General features: G+C 40.8%; 2 protein-coding genes across 3 annotated transcripts in view; one reads left to right on the top strand and one right to left on the bottom strand.

Moving 5' to 3' along the window:
• iqsec3b (IQ motif and Sec7 domain ArfGEF 3b) overlaps positions 1-16481 on the top strand; it is a 57744-nt gene extending 41263 nt beyond the window's left edge. The window contains exons 8-15 of one of the 2 annotated variants that reach the window (XM_086028804.1): positions 2935-3101; positions 4072-4211; positions 5216-5347; positions 5456-5555; positions 6499-6657; positions 7280-7372; positions 7955-8001; positions 11447-16481. In XM_086028804.1, the coding sequence (XP_085884930.1) occupies positions 2935-3101; positions 4072-4211; positions 5216-5347; positions 5456-5555; positions 6499-6657; positions 7280-7372; positions 7955-8001; positions 11447-11866 (1258 nt within the window). In that variant the 3' untranslated portion in view covers positions 11867-16481. The remainder of the gene's footprint in view (positions 1-2934; positions 3102-4071; positions 4212-5215; positions 5348-5455; positions 5556-6498; positions 6658-7279; positions 7373-7954; positions 8002-11446) is intronic. The other variant, XM_086028805.1, reaches the window with a different exon arrangement.
• A 2046-nt stretch (positions 16482-18527) lies between these two features.
• Positions 18528-20932, bottom strand: part of ptprq (protein tyrosine phosphatase receptor type Q) — a 36469-nt gene continuing 34064 nt past the window's right edge. Inside the window, exons 44-46 of the mRNA XM_086028468.1 lie at positions 20465-20600; positions 19337-19460; positions 18528-18856 (exon numbers count right to left, since the gene is read on the bottom strand). Of these exons, the coding sequence (XP_085884594.1) occupies positions 18819-18856; positions 19337-19460; positions 20465-20600 (298 nt within the window). The 3' untranslated portion in view covers positions 18528-18818. The remainder of the gene's footprint in view (positions 18857-19336; positions 19461-20464; positions 20601-20932) is intronic.

Raw genomic sequence — 20932 nt, 5'->3', positions numbered from 1 at the left:
TTCATGAACCAGAAAGTAGCCTACAAACCGATTAAGGGACAAATCAAAAATGGTAAACAAAATCGTTCAATTTACTGAGTGCCCTTCTAGATGTCGTTACTGAAACTTTAAGCATCAAATTGTGCCATCCTGTGACAAATAAATTGGAAAAACACGATGAAAAAAAATAAAAGCGTGCTATAGCGTGTATCCTCCAATGTTCGTAGCCTCTGCGCTGGCGTCTCGTCGTGGCCGCTGTGATAAAAGCCCCCGACTCCAAGAATGCACTAGTGTGTAAGCGCAAGTGACACTCCAAGAGTCGGGGAGGTGCGAGCGAGACGTTTTGAAGACTGCGGGCAGCGACAGAGCAGACAAAGTGAAGCATCTCATCATGCTCGTGCGAGCCAATGTGACGGGAGGAGTGTGACTTCACCACCGATGGCGCAAACCGCTTTGCGCTGTCAAACGTGTCCTTTCAGCGCCATTAATGGCGACTGCTCCTGATCGTCAGACACCATGACCTTACTGTTTTGCTTTTACAATCTTAAAGCAAATACAATTCTATCTATCTATCTATCTATCTATCTATCTATCTATCTATCTATCTATCTATCTATCTATCTATCTATCTATCTATCTATCTATCTATCTATCTATCTATCTATCTATCTATTTATAGATATTTATAGAAATTTATAGATATATGTGTGTATATATGTGAACATATATATATATATATGTGTACATATATATGTATATATTAGAGCTGTCAAAGTTAAAGCATTAACTGTGGAGATTAATTAAAATTTTATAACACATAAACATTTTTTAACTCAGTTAACTCAGTTTTATTGACTTCCGGTGGCAGCTTCCCTGTATTCACCTTGTAGCCGAACTTAGAAGAGAGCCACTGTCGCAAAGACGGACTTTTACGTAGTTTTACTTTAAAAAGTTGCTCGATGGCTCATTGGAGACATCCAAAATAATTTGCGCACTTTACAAATCGAAATTTAAAATACCATATTTGTTGTACGTCTTTGGTGTATCGTTCAACAATTGTATTTTCCAGGAAAGAAATCATATTCAAGATTTTAAAAAAGCTGTTAGAACAGTCTTCAAATCAAAATATACTTTTAACTGTTTTCCATATTAATTCCAAGATTTTACTCAAGTAAATATCAGTTTGTAAAAAATTGTAGTTGAAAAATACGATTACCGGTAATCGCGATTAATTATGGAAAATTTGGCGATTAATTAGTTACAAAATTGTAATCGTTTGACAGCACTAGTATATATGTATGTATACGAATGATAATTGCAATAGCAAAACAAACAACAGGGAGATGGTGGTCGCACTGCCGAGATGGTTTTTATGACAATCGTATTATAATTGTTTCCTATGCTCATCTCGAATCAAAATTCTTCTCTTTGATCTTACGCATCCCTACCCAGCCCCACACCGCTTCACACAGACATTCCTGAGTTTGAGTTTTTGTTTCAGTCACAGGCCATTCTATTGTTTTGACTTGGAAACAAGGGGTCATTTTTGCCCGCTTTCTGATGTCTTTAAAATGTCATAACTCCCTTAAATTTTAACATATTGATACAATTTAAACACAGTTCACTGCCTTTTTTAAAAAAATATGTTGTGTTGGTCTTTCTCATTAAAAAAAAGATTCCATTTTTTGTCGCATACACGCACACACACTGGCCCTCATAGTAGCAGGTGTTTCCCAGGTGCTGGTATTGTGGCCTTCCTCATATCCTAACCAGCTCACAATCCATATCTTAAAATTAGAACAGAGAAAATGTACGTCATAATAAAGCCACGAGCCATGAAGTCAGAGGCCCGCTTCATTAAGTTAGATTGCACATCAGGAACCACATAAAGGTTTTGAGAGGTGTTTTTAATATTCAGTGGAAGCCTGCAGGTGGAACTTAAGAGAGCTAGACTGAATATTAAAGCATTTTCCAGCGTCATTTTATACAGTAGTGAAACAGTTTTGACCAAAGTCGTCCAAACATATGAAAAGTTAAGTTCGGCAGGTTCCATTATTTCACAGCAAAAATGAGTGTCTAGTCACTATATTGTGGATGCTGGATGCTTTTCCTGATTCAAATGTGAAGCAAAGAGAATGAAAGACACGCTTGATTTTGGCACCAGCGCTTTAACTGGTAACCAATTCATCAATCTGTAGGCCATGCTATTCCTTTTAAATATTTGTTACAGCAAGTAATATTTGTAATTGAGAAACAAAATGACAACATCTGAAATAAATTTAGATGACTTTTCTTTTATTCCAGAAAAAAAACCCAAAACACCATTCATTGAAATCCTTTTAATAGGAACATCAAAACTTGTCACAGAAATTGGAAAAATTAAACCGCAGAAAATCATTTCACATATCGTGTCAGGGTTTAGGCGTGGAGGACGACCTAAACGCCGGCAGATGCTCAAAACAAAATGTGTTTAATATTCAAAGAGAGCAAAAAGGCAAACAAGGTACTGGGATAAACACCAAAAACAACGAAGATCAAAAGAAACTAAACACTAGGACTTTACTTGACAATAGACAATGAAATTGAGGGCAAGCAAGAAACCAAATACTGTACATACTAATTGACGAGACAACATGGAACACCTGGACAAGACACAAAGGGTTGGGGGGAGCTGATTGGCTAACAAGAGACTGGAATGACAAGGTGGACACAATAAGCTAACGAGACAGACACACAATGGAAAACATGAAACTAAAGGCAAAAACCGAAATCAACAAACACACATCGCAAGTTCCTTCATTACAATTCAATTTAAAAGAATGATATTCTATATACTTCATACTTTGCTTTCATATATTTAGCCATACATTTTTATAATCACCCTCTTTCACTGAGCACATGTGAGAATCCGTGTTTGTATATATTTATGTTGTGTCTTTTTTTATGTCCACTCAGCCAGCGCTACTGCATGTGTAACCCTGATGTTGTGCAGCAGTTCCACAACCCTGACACCATCTTCATCTTGGCCTTCGCTGTGGTCCTCCTCAACACTGACATGTACTCGCCCAACATCAAACCACAACGCAAGATGGGCCTCGACGACTTCATACGCAACCTCAGAGGTGACGGTCATGTAGCGCATCGTATGCTGGTTTTTGGGATATGGAAAAATGAAACCAAGATGTACAATTTCTTAAAGACTTATGTGAACTGTAACCCGTACAACTCAGTTGAAATCTTTTTAAAAATATTTTCTAGAGGACAAGTTTAAAAGAACAACTGAAATAATGTGGCTTCACACGCGCGCGCATCCTCTCATAGCTCGGATGTGGCTGTGTTCAGAATTAACAACAAACATCTTCCCATGCCCTGTAAGTCATTGCCTGTTCACCTGAAGTAAAACTCTCCAGGCTCTCCTCGCTCTCCCGGTGTTCCATGTCTGATATATCTTCAGCTCCTCGGGTTCTGCCCCAGAGAGCATGCCAATTAATTTTGCCTCATTGCGATGTAACGATACAAGCTGGTATTTTCCACATGCGTCTCATCACCTGCGCTCGCCTGGAAGCACTTTGACTTCTGTTCACCTTTGCCAACAACACTTTTTCTCAAGTCAACAGTGGCTTCGAGACAGCTAGGTCACTGTCATGGAAACCAGGGAAGAATACGTCATGATTAAGTGCAGATCTTCCTGCATGGTGCTGTTGTAAAGAGCCATCGTTTCAGGCACTGCGGAGCACTCGTCTGATGCTCTCGCATTATCTATCCAACTATCGTCTCTCCATCTGTGTATCTATCTATCCATCTATCGGCGGTTTGTGTAAGCTAAGCCAGATAGCAAAAGTTAATTCCCAAGCAAAACAAATGACCTCTGTGTTTTGTTGCGAGGCAGTCCACTATTTATAAATGTCCTGGCAGGCAGCATCCAGCGAGCAAAACAATTTGCTCAGACACTTAGTTTTTTCCCCCCTTATAGCTCAAGCTCTCACAATCTCATGAGATCCCAATTCAAAAAGTGCTTGACCTGTCCTTGCAGACGGTATTGTTCACAGTGAGTCAGGATAATGTTTTTTTTGGGCATGGCTGCTCTTTCAGGTGTGGACGACGGAGCAGACATCCCCAGAGAGATGGTGGCTGGCATTTACGAAAGGATCCAACAAAGAGAGCTGCGATCCAACGAGGACCATGTTACCTATGTGAGCCGTGTGGAGCAGTCCATCCTTGGCCTGAAGACTGTAAGCCTTGGTCAACTCTTAGCTTCTGTGCTACCTACCATACCTATATACTTGCTTACTACCTACTAAATATCTTACATATCAATTACCAACCAGTATAGCTAACTCCTAGGGACCAAAAATCGATTAAAACCGATTAATTGAACAATCGATTAATACACAATACACAACTCACACACGTGAGAGCAAACGGTGCCACGTTTCGGTTCCGAAGCTGGTCTTTCTAAGTTACGCTTGCGCGGGAGTAGAAGGGTTGTCGATTTTCCTTGGCGCAATTGAACGCAGCGGTGCACGCACACCAGTGTAATGACATCTCCCACTCACACAGGCTTTCTTCACACAGGCCAAAAATACATTTCCAGGTTTGGAATTGAGCGAGACTTGCTTGCCGCCAAGTCAAACAAATGCAGTTTATGACGTATGTTGTAGCGATGGTGAAGCCTCACACTTCCTAGCATGCTTGGTTGAGCATGGTTGGTGGACTTTTATTAATCAAATGTTATATATTGAATTTAATTGATTTTGAAAAAAGTTATTTTAAAATAAATGATAATTTATTAGCACAAACAACAGAAAAAAAAGTATGGAATATTGGTCCCTGTTGAGTGCCTTTATACGGGTACCGAGAATTGGAACGGAAAAGGTACTCATCCATAGTAGACCGACTGTCTGTCCATCCGAATCAAACAGAATTGTACCACTTTAGAGTAAACCATCCTTAAATCGTATCGCACCCCTTGTATCGAGATACGTATTGAATCATCTGTTATAGGAGAGATCGCACAACTACTACCTACTAAACCTACCTACCTACCTGAGTGATAGAGCATCTCTCCTGCTTGTGACTAGATGACTGACCTACAAACCTTTCGAACTACCTACCCGCCTAACTCACTTACCTACATATTGCCCTGATGACCGACCTACCAACATGATGAACTGGCCTAGTTGCCTGCCGACTTACTAACTGATCCCTGCTTCTCTCTTTCACTGCCCCTGTGCAGATCTTGGCTGTACCTCACAGACGTCTGGTGTGCTGCTGTCGTCTGTTTGAGGTTCCCGATGCCAATAAACCTCATAAACAGAAACTGTCGCAGCTCCAGAGAGAGGTCTTCCTCTTCAACGACCTGCTCTTGGTGAGCGTGCTCCAAAACCCGTGACGCCTACCAGCATTTCGCTTCCATGTTGTTTCATTCAGTTGCGCGGCTTTCTTACATCTCAAACATGTTTGGGTGCGTCTCCAGATTCTGAAGCTGTGCCCCAAGAAGAAAAGCTCGGCTTCTTACACTTTCTGCAAAGCGATGGGTCTCCTGGGAATGCAGTTTCACCTCTTCAGCAATGAATGTACAATGAATTCACACTCGCACATCAGATTCACCCGCATAATGTAATCCACAAATACAGTACAGGCACCTTGATTTGCACTCTTAGTACTGCGGTGTTAAAAGTGATTTAAACCGGCTGAAATAGCCAACCGGGTCCAAAAGGGACCGAGCCGATGCTGATTTGACCCAGCGTGCTTTGTTAATTTTCATCAAACAATGGGTCAACTACCTATACTGATGGGTAAAAGCTACCAAGAAATGGGTTACCGGGTTATCAGTATGGATGTGGTTAAAAAAGATGCTCATTTTATTACCACCAAGAAGCAACATTCACCACAGTAAGTCACACGCATGATATGTTTGGCATAGTTTCGACACCCGATGCCCTTCCTGATGCAACTCATCCATTTTCCGTGGGTGAGCTGGCCGCCCTCGCTGCATCCAAAACCAGCTGAACCATCCGGGAGCTGTGAATGTTTTCTAGTAATGTTACATTAAATTCACTTCAGCGCACCTGTCCAAAATTCCAACCAGCTTCAGCTCTTCAGCCTGCCCAAGTTCAATGAGCAAAAATATTCCCCCCCAACCTTGGGTAAAAGTATCCGAATCTGCTCAAGATTCATAGACACTCGGCGAGTGGGTGAGGAAAAGTTCTCCAATGTACAAGTTTTTGGGGTTACGGGACGGTTAATTGGTCAGTGCGGTCCGGCTTGAAAAATTGACGGATGACGGACGGGTACCCAGGCTGCTGACGGATGATGAATGACGGACCGGCAAACTTTAGTAAATAAGACTAAATTTAAAAAATCAGCTAAGATAGTAGCTAATTTTTCTGCCATCATTTTTAGATCCATTCTATTACATCAACATTTTATATTGGTTGCAAATTGGGGGCGCTACTCACTACTACCTACTTCACAATGACTAAATACAGTATGTCATGTGTTTTTGTTTGGCACCAGACTACGCCCATGGCGTCACCATGCTGAGCCCGTTTACCTCCGAGAAGAAGCAGCTTGTCAGCTTTTGCTCTCCCAGCGGGGAGGAGCTGCGGAAATTTGCCGAGGAGCTGCGAGAGGCCATTTCCGAAGTCAATGAGATGGAGCACATACATATCCAGTGTAAGGCTTGTGGAGGTGGCAAAAGCACTCACACGCTGTAATTTAGTAGAAGTACAAAAACTAAAAAGTAAAAACAAAATACTCAACTCCTTTGCTTAAGTCAGTCAGTTTTCAAACTACTACTGAATATATTATTTGTAATTATTTGTAAAATAATACTGCCATTTCTCTTCAAAACACAGTGGTGAATATGGATTGTTCAACTTTAGAAGAAACCATTTTTTTTTTCAATGTATACTTTGTGTCAAGGTCTGATTTATGAACATATAGCATTATTGATCCTTGACGAACTGTTTTAATAAGGGTCAGCTTTCTACAGTTTGCTCTTGTTTTGGTTCTGAATGTTGAGATGCAATTTGGCGTGAAAATCCTTTCCTATTTGGACACCCCTGTGTTAAGTAAAAGTAAGAAGTACAGACTCTGAAATGTACTGTTTTTGAATCAAATTTAAAGTCATCAGAAAAACAAATACTCACGAAAAGGACATATACCAGTAAAATCTACTTAATTCAAGCATCAAAATATTATTTACCTTTTTTCCCACCGATGAACACGCGTGACGACTATTTACTCAAGCGTGTACAGTATATAAGTCAAGTGATTGTTTTCTTGTGTTTTTAAGGGGAACTGGAGAGGCAACAGGGCATCCAGCCTCACAGCATACACACAAATGGCGGCCAAGTGGACACGCACACAGGACACGGATCCCCCACAGGTGCACACTGAAATCCACTCATCCACACCTGGGGGAGTGGGGGCGGCCATCACGCCGTACACTGGCCGTTCGGGAAGGTCCAGACATTTTCCTGAAATTCCCAGTAGCCACCACGCCTCTGAACCGAAGCATATAATAATGCAAGTCTGCTAGCTTAATGCTAATATATAATGTGAAACACCATAAATGGGCTAACAGAAATTAGCATCCCTGTTACAGTAATCACAACCCCTCCTCAAACAACTACTATTTTAATACACACGGAGCAGCAACATAAAATACAATCATGGAGAGGCATTGATATTTTTTGTAAATAAAACAAAACATAAAAAAACCCAATTGTTTAATAATCTGAGGTATAGTGTGGTTTCACTGCAACTCCCCCCGGAACCCCCAAAAAAGACTGCTGAAAAAAATGCAATATAGCAAGAGCACAAACTGTATAGTACAGTAATTCATCCTTGGAGCTCTCCAAAGCGCTTCTGTAGTCATAGACCTGACTCATTCATTCAGTGGCACAAATGTAAGTCGTGCTCTTGATATTCTCAAGTGTGCCTGTCGATTTCTCGTGTGCTGCGGCAGGTCAACAGGATGTGTACGATAAAAGCGGCAACAACAACGCTGTGGAGGTGAGTGCCAAAACCACTCTTGTCTCCCTCAGGTAAGTGTGTGCTCGTTCATCTCCGTGGGGCTGCTTCTCTGTGAATGGGTGTGTGCGCACATGGGTGTGTGTGTGAGTCAAAAAGAAGAAAATTCACGCTTGGCTTTAACATTAATAATAATAAAAAAAAGATAAGCTTCGCTGGGGGCTCACCACTCAGGATACAAAGGCCGCCTAGAGGCCTTCGAGTGGATCAGCCGCCACTTTAGCTCCGGAGAAAACATCCATTCTCCATCAGCTGCTGCTAAACCCTGACGAGGCAAACATAAGCCAGCCTGTGTGTGTGCTGCGCGTGTGTTTGTGTGCGTGTGTCCACCGCGTGTTTTTCTTGTCCCTTTCACCGTGTGTCTCTCTCCCGCCTCGGCCAGTCCTTTTGAGACATGTCAGTCGATGTGCTAGGGAGGCACCACGCCCTCGGTGTCTTTATCCCTCGATTTTCTTCCAAACGCCCCACTTCCCCTCACCCACCCACCAAACTATCCCCCCCGCCCCTCAACATATCCACTCTCTCTCCGACAGTAGTGATAGTGTGATAGTTTGGATGCAGTGTCATTTTTTATTTATTTTTTACCGTTTCCAGTCATCCCCCGCTATTCAAGGGGGGATACGGACTGAGCCCGGCTGCAAATACAAAATTCTGCTGAAATGACTAAAAGTTAATCTAAAACTGCCAATTTAAAGACAGTATGTTAAAGCATTAAAACAGTTATGATTCATGTTTTCAGGTCCTAAGCCACTCAGTGATTTATAGACCATCAGCATCATTTTAAAATCTATTCTACAGCTGACTGGGAGCCACTGTATCAATCAATCAATCAATCACATTTTATTTATATAGCACTTTTCATACATAAAAATGCAACTCAAAGTGCTGTAAAACATCCAAGGCAAAACATCAAAAGATCCGTTCACGCCCTCCCTCCCAACAAACCCAAAACAGATATCCACTAGTACATCAGCACTCACTCACACACACCCACACAAAGTGCACAACCTGATAAAATGCGTTAAAAAGACATGACAAGGCACAGAGAAACCAAATGAGCAAAGGGTACCCAAGGGGAGCTCATCCGCGCTGAGGGGAATGACAGCCCATGGCCACAGGGGCGCCACCACCACAGAGACCCCCAGCCTGGATTAGACAGGCGGACCCCACACAAAGTATAGAGGCCGCCGGCCACCCGGACCCAAGGAGTCCCTGCGATGACAGCCCCCTTGGGAAGGGCAGCCACCCCTCCCCCAACGCGGAGGCCCCCCCCTGAGGAAACACTGGAGCTAAAAGCTGACAACAGCAGAGAGCTAAACTAAAAGACAGAACAGTAGTATAGTCTACGAACTAAAATCAGTAGTATAAGATAAAAATAATCTTCAGTCAAAAGAAAAGGTAAATTATTTAAAAGTTGTTAAAAGCCAAACTAAAAAGGTGTGTCTTGAGCTTCCTCTTAAAAATATCAACAGTCTCTGCAGACCTGACCTCTGGCAGGCTATTCCAAAGGTGAGGACCAAAATGGCTGAATTCAGCCGCCGGCGCCAGAGGACCTCAGGATCCGCGAGGGTTGGTATGATAAAAGCAAATCATATAAATAAGATGGCCCAAGACCATTAACACATTTATAAACTAATAAAAGTACCTTGAAATCGATCCTGAAACACACGGGGTGCCAATGCAGCAATTTCAAAATTAGTGTAATGTGCTCCCGCCCTCTGGTTCTCGTCAGCACCCGAGCGGCTGAATTCTGCAGTAGTTGCAATGGTGAAATGCTTTTTTCGGGAGGCCAGAGAGCCGGGCATTAAAGTAATCTAAACGACAGGAAATAAAAGCATGCATCAGCACTTCCGTGTTAGCCTGAGAGAGAAACGGGCGGACTCTGGTGACATTCTTAAGGTGATAGAAACCAATCTTGGTTACATTTTTAATATGAGGATTAAAACTGAGCTCAGAGTAAAAAATGACGCCAAGTTTCTTCACACAATGTGAGGGATTAAAAACTTGTAGTTTTGGTAAAGGTTTCTCTCTCTGACCTTCAGGATCGATAACTAAAACCTCAGTTTTGTCCTGATTGAGCTGTAGGAAATTATCTGCCATACATGACTTGATATCTAAAATGCAATTTAAAAGGGTATCAATGGGTCCTGTGTCATCAAGAGTCACGACAATATACAGCTGTGTGTCATCAGCATAGCTGTGGAAGGTCATGCCGTGTCCCCTGATGACATCCCCAAGGGGAAGCATATAAAGATTAAAAAGTAGGGGGCCTAAAATCAAACCTTGGGGAACCCCACATTTAATTTCATGGGTTTTGGAGGAACAAGTATCCATACGTACAAAGAAACATCGGTCTGTGAGATAAAACCAGTTAAAAACAGTACCGCAGATGCCCACTAGATTTTTAAGTCTATTCAATCAAATTTGGTGATGTACTGTACCAAAAGCAGCGCTTAGATCCAGTAGCACCAAGACTGTGAGTTTTCTCACGTCTGCAGTGCACCTAATATCATTTAAAATCCTTAAAAGAGCATTCTCCGTACTGTGGTTCATCCTAAAACCAGATTGATATTTCTCCAAAATATTATTTGTATTTAAAAAATGATTTAACTGCCAGTTTTTCTAAAATCTTACTTAAAAACGGTAAGTTGGATACAGGTCTGTAATTATTAAAAACGCTGGGGTCAGAATTGCTCTTCTCCAGAAGGGGCTTCACCACCGCCGTTTTAAATGCAGCGGGGAAGACGCCCGTCTGAAGAGAGTAATTGACTATATTTAAAATTTGTTCCTCAAAAAATCCATAAAATGTCTTAAAAAGAAAAGTGGGAATTGGATCCAAAAGGCAGGTTGTTGGGTTTACCTGGGAGAAAACTCGACCAAGTGTCCTTGCATCAACCAGGGCAAAACTTTCCAGTGTTTCCTCATGTAAATATAGTATAGTCTTCTTTTATGGAGGACTGCAGAAATCTGAGAATATTTACTGACGAGAGGCTGAAATGGACAATTTTAGGTCCCTAAACGATTAATCAACGTTTAAAAAAAAATCTATTCATTTTATCATAGATTAGTTTGCGATTAATCACTGTACCCCTACCGTACTGAAAAACGAGGATTTATTATATATCTTCTTTATTGACTTTTGTGATTTTTTTCCCCCTGTGTTGCTTAAATGACATTCAGTTTTGATGGACATTTTACACAGCCTCCCGACTTCTTTTACGAAATCTATAAATGACGGTGAAGGTGAGAAAGCGTGTGCCCGTGAGTGTGTGTGAATGTGTCGCACGCGCTGACTGTGCACGCCACCTCCGTGCACGCCACCTCCGTGCATGCCTGCATGCCCCCGTGCGTGTCACACCAGAGGGCTGCGTAAGGCTGCGTTCAGGCTGGTAACTCCCCGTGCGTTCTCTGGCTGTTCCTAAACTAGGTGTCAATTCACAACAGGCTGCAGACCTACCAACTGAGCCCGCCCAGCGTTGAGCCGACGCCCACCCTGGCCCTGACCGCCCCGCCCGCCTTGCTGGGCCCCGCCCCGGCCGGGGAACTCCGCCCGGAGACGCTGATTCAGTGCCAGCAGATCGTCAAAGTCATCGTGGTGGACCAGAGCGGGCGGGGCCGCATGGAGGCCTTCCTCAGCCAGGGCCCGGCCGCCCACCAGCTCCTGCGCTCGGCTATGTCCACGCCCGTCCACGTCCACGGCGACGGGCCCCAGCCCCCCCTGCCGCCGCCCCCGCCCCCTTACAACCACCCGCACCAGTTCTGCCCTCCGGACTCGCCCATGCCGCTGCACCACACCATGCCGCTCACTCGTAGACGCAACTCCAGCGGCTCCCGCAGCATCGTCTGAGCCCCCACGTCTCCCCCACACACACACATCCACAAACTAAACAAACAAACAGCCACTATGAGCCCGCCGTGGCCCACAACTTGGGAGTTGTTGGGACGCCATTTTGTAAAGACAATTGGCCTGCTCGCTGAGCATGTCTGTCCCAGGTTTCACCATCTTCAAGACACATTTGAACTGCTTGTGCACAGGCGGCAGCCGCCAACAAGCGACACGAGTCCCATAAAGAAGGCAGGGGTGTGCAAACTTATGTGCTCAAGGGCCACATTTGATTTTTAAAATGGACAGATGGGCCAGTTCATGGTGAGATACAAAAAAATAGTTATTCAAACTATGTAACCTGAATAATGATTCATGCCATTTTTTTTATTTTATTTATAATTTATTTAATGATCATTAATTTAACAATTATTTGATTATATGTACATTTAAAAGTTGTACTAATACTTATATGTAGGGTTTTTTATGTAAAATATTTTTAATATTTATCAAAAACTTATTTAATGGCTAAAGCCATTTAATGATTTAATTGTACTTATATGTATTTGTTTTATGTAATAAAAATGTAATTAAAAACTATACAAAATCTAACTATATATTTATAATTTAATTTGAACTCATAAAAATATTTGTGTGAAAAATATTTTGAAATATTTTTGCATCATTTGTACGGTCGATTGTAATAAAAAATAATTTATATTAATTTAAAGATTTTATTTGTAACCAATTTCATTTTCATTAATTAACCAATTATTTAATTAAATAAAAATGTATTTTGTTTATTCCACTGATACCTTTGTATTTGGTGTAAAATACTTTAAAAGTAAAATCATAATTTATGCTGTTTTTACATCTTATTATTCATATTTTTTAATTAGCCAATTATGTAATTAAATGTAATGGTTTATTTTTGGTTTCATTATTTTCAATCAATCAATTCAATAATTTAATGAGATCAATAAGCAGAGTTTAGCATCGCCTAACCGCCACCTAGTTCCCGTCTGCATGTTTAAACGACCCACGTGGTCCCAGTCCGTCCCTCGTCAGCGACAGCCAATCGGCGTAGAGAACGTAACCATCACATCCCACGTGGGCACCGCACCAGCAAAAAATATCAAACAAAAACAAATGACACATGCATGGTGATCGGTGAAATAAACAGAATATGGGCCACATGTCACTGCGTCCGTGGGACCGCAAGGTACACAACACTCTCATTTATTTAATTTTTTTCCTTACTCGGCCACGTGTCAGGAGTGCGGCACCTGCATGTGTCGTGGTAAACGTTAAATCCATTCTCGACGTCGTTTGGCTGACTCGGACCACGTGGGTCGATTAAATATGCAGACGGAAACTCGGTAGCGGTTGGGTGAAATAAGTAAATAATAAATACATTTTAATTTTTAAACCGATTTTAGGATAACAATGGCAAATTTATTGCAACAAATAATTATACATTAATTAAAAATATATAACATAAAATGAATCAATACATTTTAAGACAACAATCCTAGGAAAAAGGGCTGAATGAATGCAACAAAAATTACAGGAAAGTTGATATTGCAAATATACTCAGTGGGCCGCATTTAATAACGTTGAGGGCCTTGTGTGGCCCACGGGCCTTACTTTGTCCACCCCTGCGAGAAAACGGATGACATTCTTGAAAAAAAAACAGGACGTTTAAAAAAAAAAAAAACAGACTCGAATCTCAGCACAACAAGTCTTGCTTCTCGGGGCTGCAATTATTTTGTTCTTATCTACTTTGGAAAAAGAAGAAAGCTGCTTATGGCTGCAGTTGTTCCTTGATGGATCAAGGGAGAAAACACACAGACAGAGAGAGAGAGAGAGAGATAGAGAGAGAGAGAGCGGTACAAAGATGCCTCCCTTGCATGTAAACTACCACGTCACACGCGTGGGCTTTTCCTGATGGTTCGTGAGAGCGGATCACGTCACAAAAACAAAGTCCAGTTTTAGTATTGTGTTAGCAAGCAGTGTTAGGGCCACACTAAAAATATATATAAAAAAAAAACAACAACAGAAAAAAAGTCAAATTACGAGGAAAACGTTGTAATCTAAAAGTTAGGGACCTCTGCCCCCGCCCCCAAAAAAACCCAAATTATTTAAAAGTGTAAAAAATTTGAAAAATAATCTGACTGTATATACTTACAAACCTTGGATTTAGCATAGACCGTCACCGGATTGAACGACATCTTGTTTGCTGTAATGTCTTATTTTGCGGACCCGATTAATGACATCATTGATGAATGGAAATCATGACATTACAACCAAGCACAGATTTTGCATTAAAAAAAAGGCAAAATATCTGCCTATTAGGTCTGTGTAAAATCTAAATTCTCTTAAACTTTTATTCTTGGACTTTACTATAAAATTGAAACCCCACCGAACAGCCCCCTTAATATTATTTATTACTTTTTCCCTTGTAGCAGACAACTTGATGAAATTTTGAATTCTTCTCGTAAATTTGCCACTTTATTCTTATTAAAATAAAGATTAGTTTTCTGGTAAACACTTTTTTTTTTTTTTTTTAATATATTGCCGTAAAATGACCCCTTTGTTCCGGTAATATAATCACTTCATTTTCATAACTGCAACTACTTCAGATGACTTTTTTTTTTTTTTTTTAATATTGCTTTAATCTGATCAAATTAAAACTTTTTCCCTTTTCTTCACATTACATTTTTATTTCGTCAAATTCGGACTTGTTTGACAAGCTTTGTCTCATTTGATTTCAACATTATTCCTCACGTTACGACTGTATCTTTCTTTTCGGTGTGGTCCTAATACTTTTGACTGACGTGAAGTTGCAGGAATGGCCTGCGTCTGCCTGACTTGCATTTCCCCTGCTCACACTACAACCGAGGTGATAATTTATCATGCTTCTCCTCCTCTTGTACATTCACTCCTTAACGGCTTTCTCCACTGTGAATACTGTTGTTGTTGAACGCCATTTATCAACTGGGAAACTCTCACTTATAGCTTTAGTGGAGGAAGAAAAATAATGGCTCCACACACACCCACACACACACACACGGGTGGTGGATTTAGGTCTACTCGTAAATGTTTTTTGCACTTTTTACGTTCCGGCACAGTGAAAATATATTTAAAAAAAAAAAAAAACAATCAGGAAATAAGTAAAAAGCCGCATCCGCAAGACGATTGCGATGAAGTTGAAATGGCATTTTGGTTGGGCCGCTTTGTACAGCAGAGACGCACCGAAGCACGTCTTGTACTTGTTTTTGCACCGCAGAATATATGAAATATATATTGTAAATATATAGATTCTATTCTGAGAACGTGATCTCGCGTCCGTGTATGCGTGTCTACGTCTACTGAATTTGTACAGAAAAAAGAGTCTAGTTTAAAAGAAGGAGACAAACACAGAGCTATAGTTCTTATTATTAGGATTATTACTGACGTCTAATATCGGACGTTACTAAGTCCTGCAGCCAAGCAGGAAAACGGCAAGCTTTTATAGGTTTTAGAGCGGTTACCATGGCAACACAGATATTATTACTATTATTATTACAATGGTCATTACAGTAGTATTGTATCATTAAGAGTGCAAAGGGCTACGCTGTTTGGGTGAATACATGCACATGCACAAACACAGCAGGCAAATCAACACAGAATCCATTTTAGGAAACGCTTGTCTTCTCCCTGCTTTGTTGTTTGGATTTGATTTTCTTTCTCTGAAGTCCCACTGACTTGACGAGCGCCATTCAGCATGTAAATCTTACAAAATGGATGCAAGTGGATCCAATCTGTGTTTGTATCATAATCGTCGCGTCCACTGATGTCATTTTTTACAATATTTATTTACGGTGTGAATGCTGAAGAGCACATAGGTTTTCCTCCGGAATTCTACATTTTTCATGGCAAAATTCCCAAATGAATGGGCACATTATTATACATACGAATATAGATTCACTCTTTTCTCCAGAACTCCACATTTTGCAAATTTCCAAATCAACAGAGACGTTTTGACTAATGTTTGTAATGCTTCCATCTTTCTCAACTTATTCAAACCATTCCAACCTCAAATGTGCTCAGCTCATTCAGGACTTGGCAACTATTTTTTCTCTATCCAAACATTTCCACATTTCCCACAGCAAAATGTTGAAAGTAATAAAGACATTTACAAATGTTTTACCCTTCCACATTTCTATAAGATTCAAACCATTTCATCGTGAAAAAAGCAAACATTTTCCCCTCATTTTTCAAAAGTAGTAACACACCCCATTTCCTACTTCTTTTTTGTATAGAACTTCTACAGCATTTCTTTCCAGCTTCATCTCTTCAGCATTCACCTGCAAGTTCTATTGCATTTTATAGTTTGTATTTTCTTCCTCCCTGTCTTGAGCCCTCCTCCATCCCTCCTTCCCCGCGGTTGTCATGGGGATGTGACGGCCTCAATGCACCCTCACTGTGGAAGCACTGTCATGAATATTTTGCACCCTCACACTATTTATAAACAAAAAAAAAACAAAACAAAAGATTTCTTAAAGATCAACATGTTTATTATTAAGAGAGAGTATTTCTAATTTTTTTCTCTGTTTGTTTGGAGAGAATGAAAGAATAAAGTAGTTTTTACTCTGTGCATTTTTGCTTGTTGTCAATATTGACTCTGAAGTGTGGAGTCGCTCTCTTGAAAGATTTTGCAGCAGGTGTGATGAAGGGAGAGCTAAGCATGGAGGGCGGGGGGTTTATGGGAAAATCAGCCTGTAATGGCTTTCCTGTGCCTTTGGCACACAGGCGCTGAACTCATTCATTATAGCACGGGGATGCAATATTGAGTGTGACAGCATTCGAGCAATATACATGAGGAAATAGATACAGTAGTCTGCATAGGTATTGGATTGTGATTTGGCTTTAAATAGAAAGTTAACTCAAACATTTTCTTTTCAAAAATATGTTCCATGCGGCCCACTACCCGAAAAACGGTATTATGATTATTATCGCATTTGGAATATAAATTACGCAGCAAAATTCACCCATCTCAGGGGACGGCCATTTCGGAACTTGCTGTTGACTGAAAATGACATCCGAGCAACAGGTCTCAGGTAACGACCAATCATGGCTCAGCTTGCGAATGTCACATGACCAAACTCAGAAAATAGGTGAGCCGTGATTGGTGTTTTATCGTCATTAAAATTATGTCAATTGTCCACATTCCTGAAAATGGATCTGCTAAACACAAAATGGCTGCCATTCCTAAATGATGTATGAATTTTCTGACTGCTATCCTGTGGAATCTCGGTTTTCATACGAATCGGGTTTTCAACTTTTTTTTTCATCTACATTTTGTCCCAGTTTTCATGAATCTGCTCGGTAATCGTACAAAGAAACCGACTCGCTTTTTCATGTCTCAAAAGCATGTTCATCCGAAGCATTTGGTAAGTTGTGCGAAAACGGTTCAACAGAAATCAAGGTGTACTGACATGTTTGGGCAACATCGGTGCAACATCCTATCCAAAGTACACTGAAAAAAAATGGGGTGTTGATTTACTCACTTTTATTTTGTCAAGTGGTTGCACAAAATAAAATCATCTGGATCCATATACATTTATTTAGTAGATGTATTGTGTACTTTAAAAAAATGTATCTCGATTCAAATGATTATATTTGGTGCAACCACTTGAAGAAATACAATTGGGTAAACTCAACAGAAACTTTTTTTTGACCTTCAAAATAAAAGCACACAGTACAAAAATGCAGTTTCATCACACTCTTTGGCCGCAAGATAGCGTATTTGGCAGTTGCACTCATTTAAGAAACATAAAATATTTTGAATGTGACTACTAAATAAGCCACCATTGGACCAAAGAAAGTGTGGTGGCTTATTATACTGGCATACTTTTCTTTTGAAGACAGGATGTTACGCCAATTTTGCCCTAGCTTGCCCGAGTGAGGCCGAGCAGACTGGGAGGCTTATTATTAACTTGAATTGTTTAATAAAAGCTTGCAATGTGGAATACGCCTTGCTGTCTGTTGAACCATTTTCACTCAATGTGACAAAACGGTATGAGTGCCGGCCATTTGACAAAGAGGGTGAGAAGCAGGATGGAATTCCCAAACTCAGAGAAAAGTACAAAAAAGGTCTCCTCCTGTCTTCAACAAAGGTAATTGTGATCTTAGATGCACATTCATCCACTTCATTTTTCATTTCTGATTATTCCACAGTGATGTCTGTAAAACTAGCTATTCTCTGCAAAACAATGTTTTTGTTCATATTTTTGGATGCCTGGGACGGATTCAATTGATTTACATTATTTCCTATGGGAAATATTGCTTTAAGGCAGACCTTCTGGAATAGATCAATCATGAAAACCGAGGTATTTTATGATCCATTGCGGTGTGGTGTACAAAGGCAACACTATAAAAGCGATTTCATTGTCCAAATACTTCTGGCCCCAACTGTATGTATGTGTGTTAAGAATTAAACACATTCTAATTTTGTAATGTAACAGCACAATGTCACGACGACTTCATTCCTTTCCACATAAGAGTCATCGAGGGTGCTGTTAATTCAAGTACTATGGCCGTAAAAGACAACAGCACAAGAACAAAAATTCTAGTGGCTTTTACTGGTGCAAATCACTCTTGATAAAAAGATCTCAACCAAAAATTGGAATGCCGTCAACTCCAGCAGAATTTACAAAGATGTCGAAAATAAAAGAAATATGGCAGAATAAATTACCTTCCAAAACACAACAGCTTCCGATATGATACGGTCATCACAATACGCATTGGACTCAATGTGTGCAAAAATGTGATTGGACGCTCTGAGTGCTCCCGCTTCTTTCGTGAAAACGAGAAGGTCCTTGAAGGGAGCAACGTTCCATCGGCTGATTCCCGCGCCCTTTTCATCCTTTTTCTTGTCTTTCTTTTAATGCTCCCAAAAATAACACATCCACCTTCGGGCAAAGGTGCCCGTCTACATCGTGGTCTCTTCCCATTCCAGTTCAACGTCACCTGTAGACACACGTGCAGTGAGATGTGTGATGGAATAAGTGTGTTTGTGATTCACAACAATTGAATGCTCTTCCACTAGACAGCAGAAGATGCAGTTCATCCTTGTAGCCACCCTAGGACAGAAAAAAAATCCTGCTACCTGCAAGTATACCAGCTTTGTGTTCAACTAAACAGGCCCAGACTCCACACTGTGTAGCTCGTCCTTACTTCAATATACGGACGATACGGAATGAATTCACTCTCAAGTCATGGTACCACTGTACAGTAAATCGTAGCTACTCACAGGTGACAAGGAGAACAAAAAAATGTGAGTAATTAATGCCCAACCCAAAATTGGTTATAATTACTGTTAAAATCCAGTCGATAACATGCACTCGTGTATAACACCCCCCCCCCCAAAATCACCTTTAAAAAGTGAACCGAATTGTAATCATCAGTTCGTCATTCCGTCAGAGGTCCGTCGTGCGTGTTGTTTGTTACCTTCCATTGCGTCGAGCGAGTCCATCTTCTCCAGAGCAGAGTAGCTGACAAACCAGATGGACTGACTGTTGCCTTTGTTGTTCAGCAGTTCCAGCGTGCTCTGGTGCAAGAAGATATATTGGGCCTGACACACACACACACACACGCACACGCACACGCACACGCACACATCCCTGAAAATAACAAGCGACACTGGCAAAACATGCTGATCAGGCCAAAAAGCTGCATATATTCAACCAAAAGTGACAATAAGTACCGTGGAACTAATTCATCTTCCCACAATGCACTATGCACAACACATACATTCACCGGACACTTCATTAATGCACCTGCATCTCATGAGACCCAATAAAAGAGCTGCACCCCTAAAATTTGCCTTTGTAAACATAACAAAGCTCTGTTTTGATTGATGTGCCACGCAGATATTCATTCTGTACAGTAGACCAAAATGGTTAGCATTTGCAATGCATAAAGGTGATTCACAGGTAGCCAAATAAGCTGATACAAATATTCATAAAGGCCTCATGTTAGTGATTAGGTAACAAGGCATTTTATTTCAAAATGTATTTTTAATTCATTATACTCATGGTTAATCTTGCCTCGACCGATGAACATTATTGATGAGACAAACATAACAGGAGGCTTGATGGTCTGAGGGAATCAAGTCAAACAAATTCCAAGCAACAAATGTGGATCCCACAATTTAAAAAAAAAAAAAAAAAAAAAAAAAGCAAACAAATAATGAGCTGTGTATAAAAATAACAGTGTAGACCCACTCCCACACTGAGACACGCAAGTGATCCATAAGTAATTAGCGAGCCGGGTGATTTTGGCATAGCGGCGTGCTTTGTCAGGATGGGGGAATCCTGCTCACAATACACGTTTAATCTACTGCCAGATCATCTTAGTCAAAAAAGAGAATTTTCTAATAATGCCTCGCAGGGAACAGGATCACAGGGGGGCAAGAAGAGTAAAGTAGGACAACTACACACACATTTGCTGATGCTTGAAAGCGACGGAACACAACTTAAGAGGATATTCTGTACGGTGCATTATTCTGTGAATGTCACTTCCCTGGCAGTTGTTCATTTCAATTGCAGCGTGACAAAAAAAAGTGTGTTTGCTTACTAGATTCTGCACCATGCACATCCTCTCGCTGCGCAGCTCAGCCACCAGGCCGTAAACGTCCACAAAGTCGTGATCTCTGACGTGCTGAATGAGATGATCCAGAGCGATGAACACGCCTGTTCGGCCCACGCCGGCACTGAGCCGAAAGGCACACAATGACCACGTTAAATTTGTTGAATTTGTAACTTTTGCACAAAAAATAAGTTCATGGTCTCTAATTTTCTGGCTGTTTATTGATAATTTCGGACACGGGTCAGGGTTCAAATCCTGGCAAGGGTGGATGGGCTGAGTCCGGTGTAAAAACTGTGCCAAACATATATCCTTATAACTGCTGGGTCCAAAAAAAAAAAATCACATTTTAGTCAAAAATTGGACTGACCCGCTACTTTTTTTTTTTTTTTTTTAATCAAAACAACCCAATGGTTTAGGTTGTTTTGAACTTTAAAATTGGGTTGCTTTGGATGTTGG

The sequence above is a fragment of the Filicampus tigris genome, chromosome 4 (genome assembly GCF_054856515.1).
Source record: "Filicampus tigris isolate MCC_2025a chromosome 4, RoL_Ftig_1.0, whole genome shotgun sequence".
Classification (NCBI taxonomy): Eukaryota; Metazoa; Chordata; class Actinopteri; order Syngnathiformes; family Syngnathidae; genus Filicampus; species Filicampus tigris.
The sequence above is the reverse complement of the archived record's forward strand: the minus strand, read 5'-3'. Positions and strand labels throughout refer to the sequence as shown.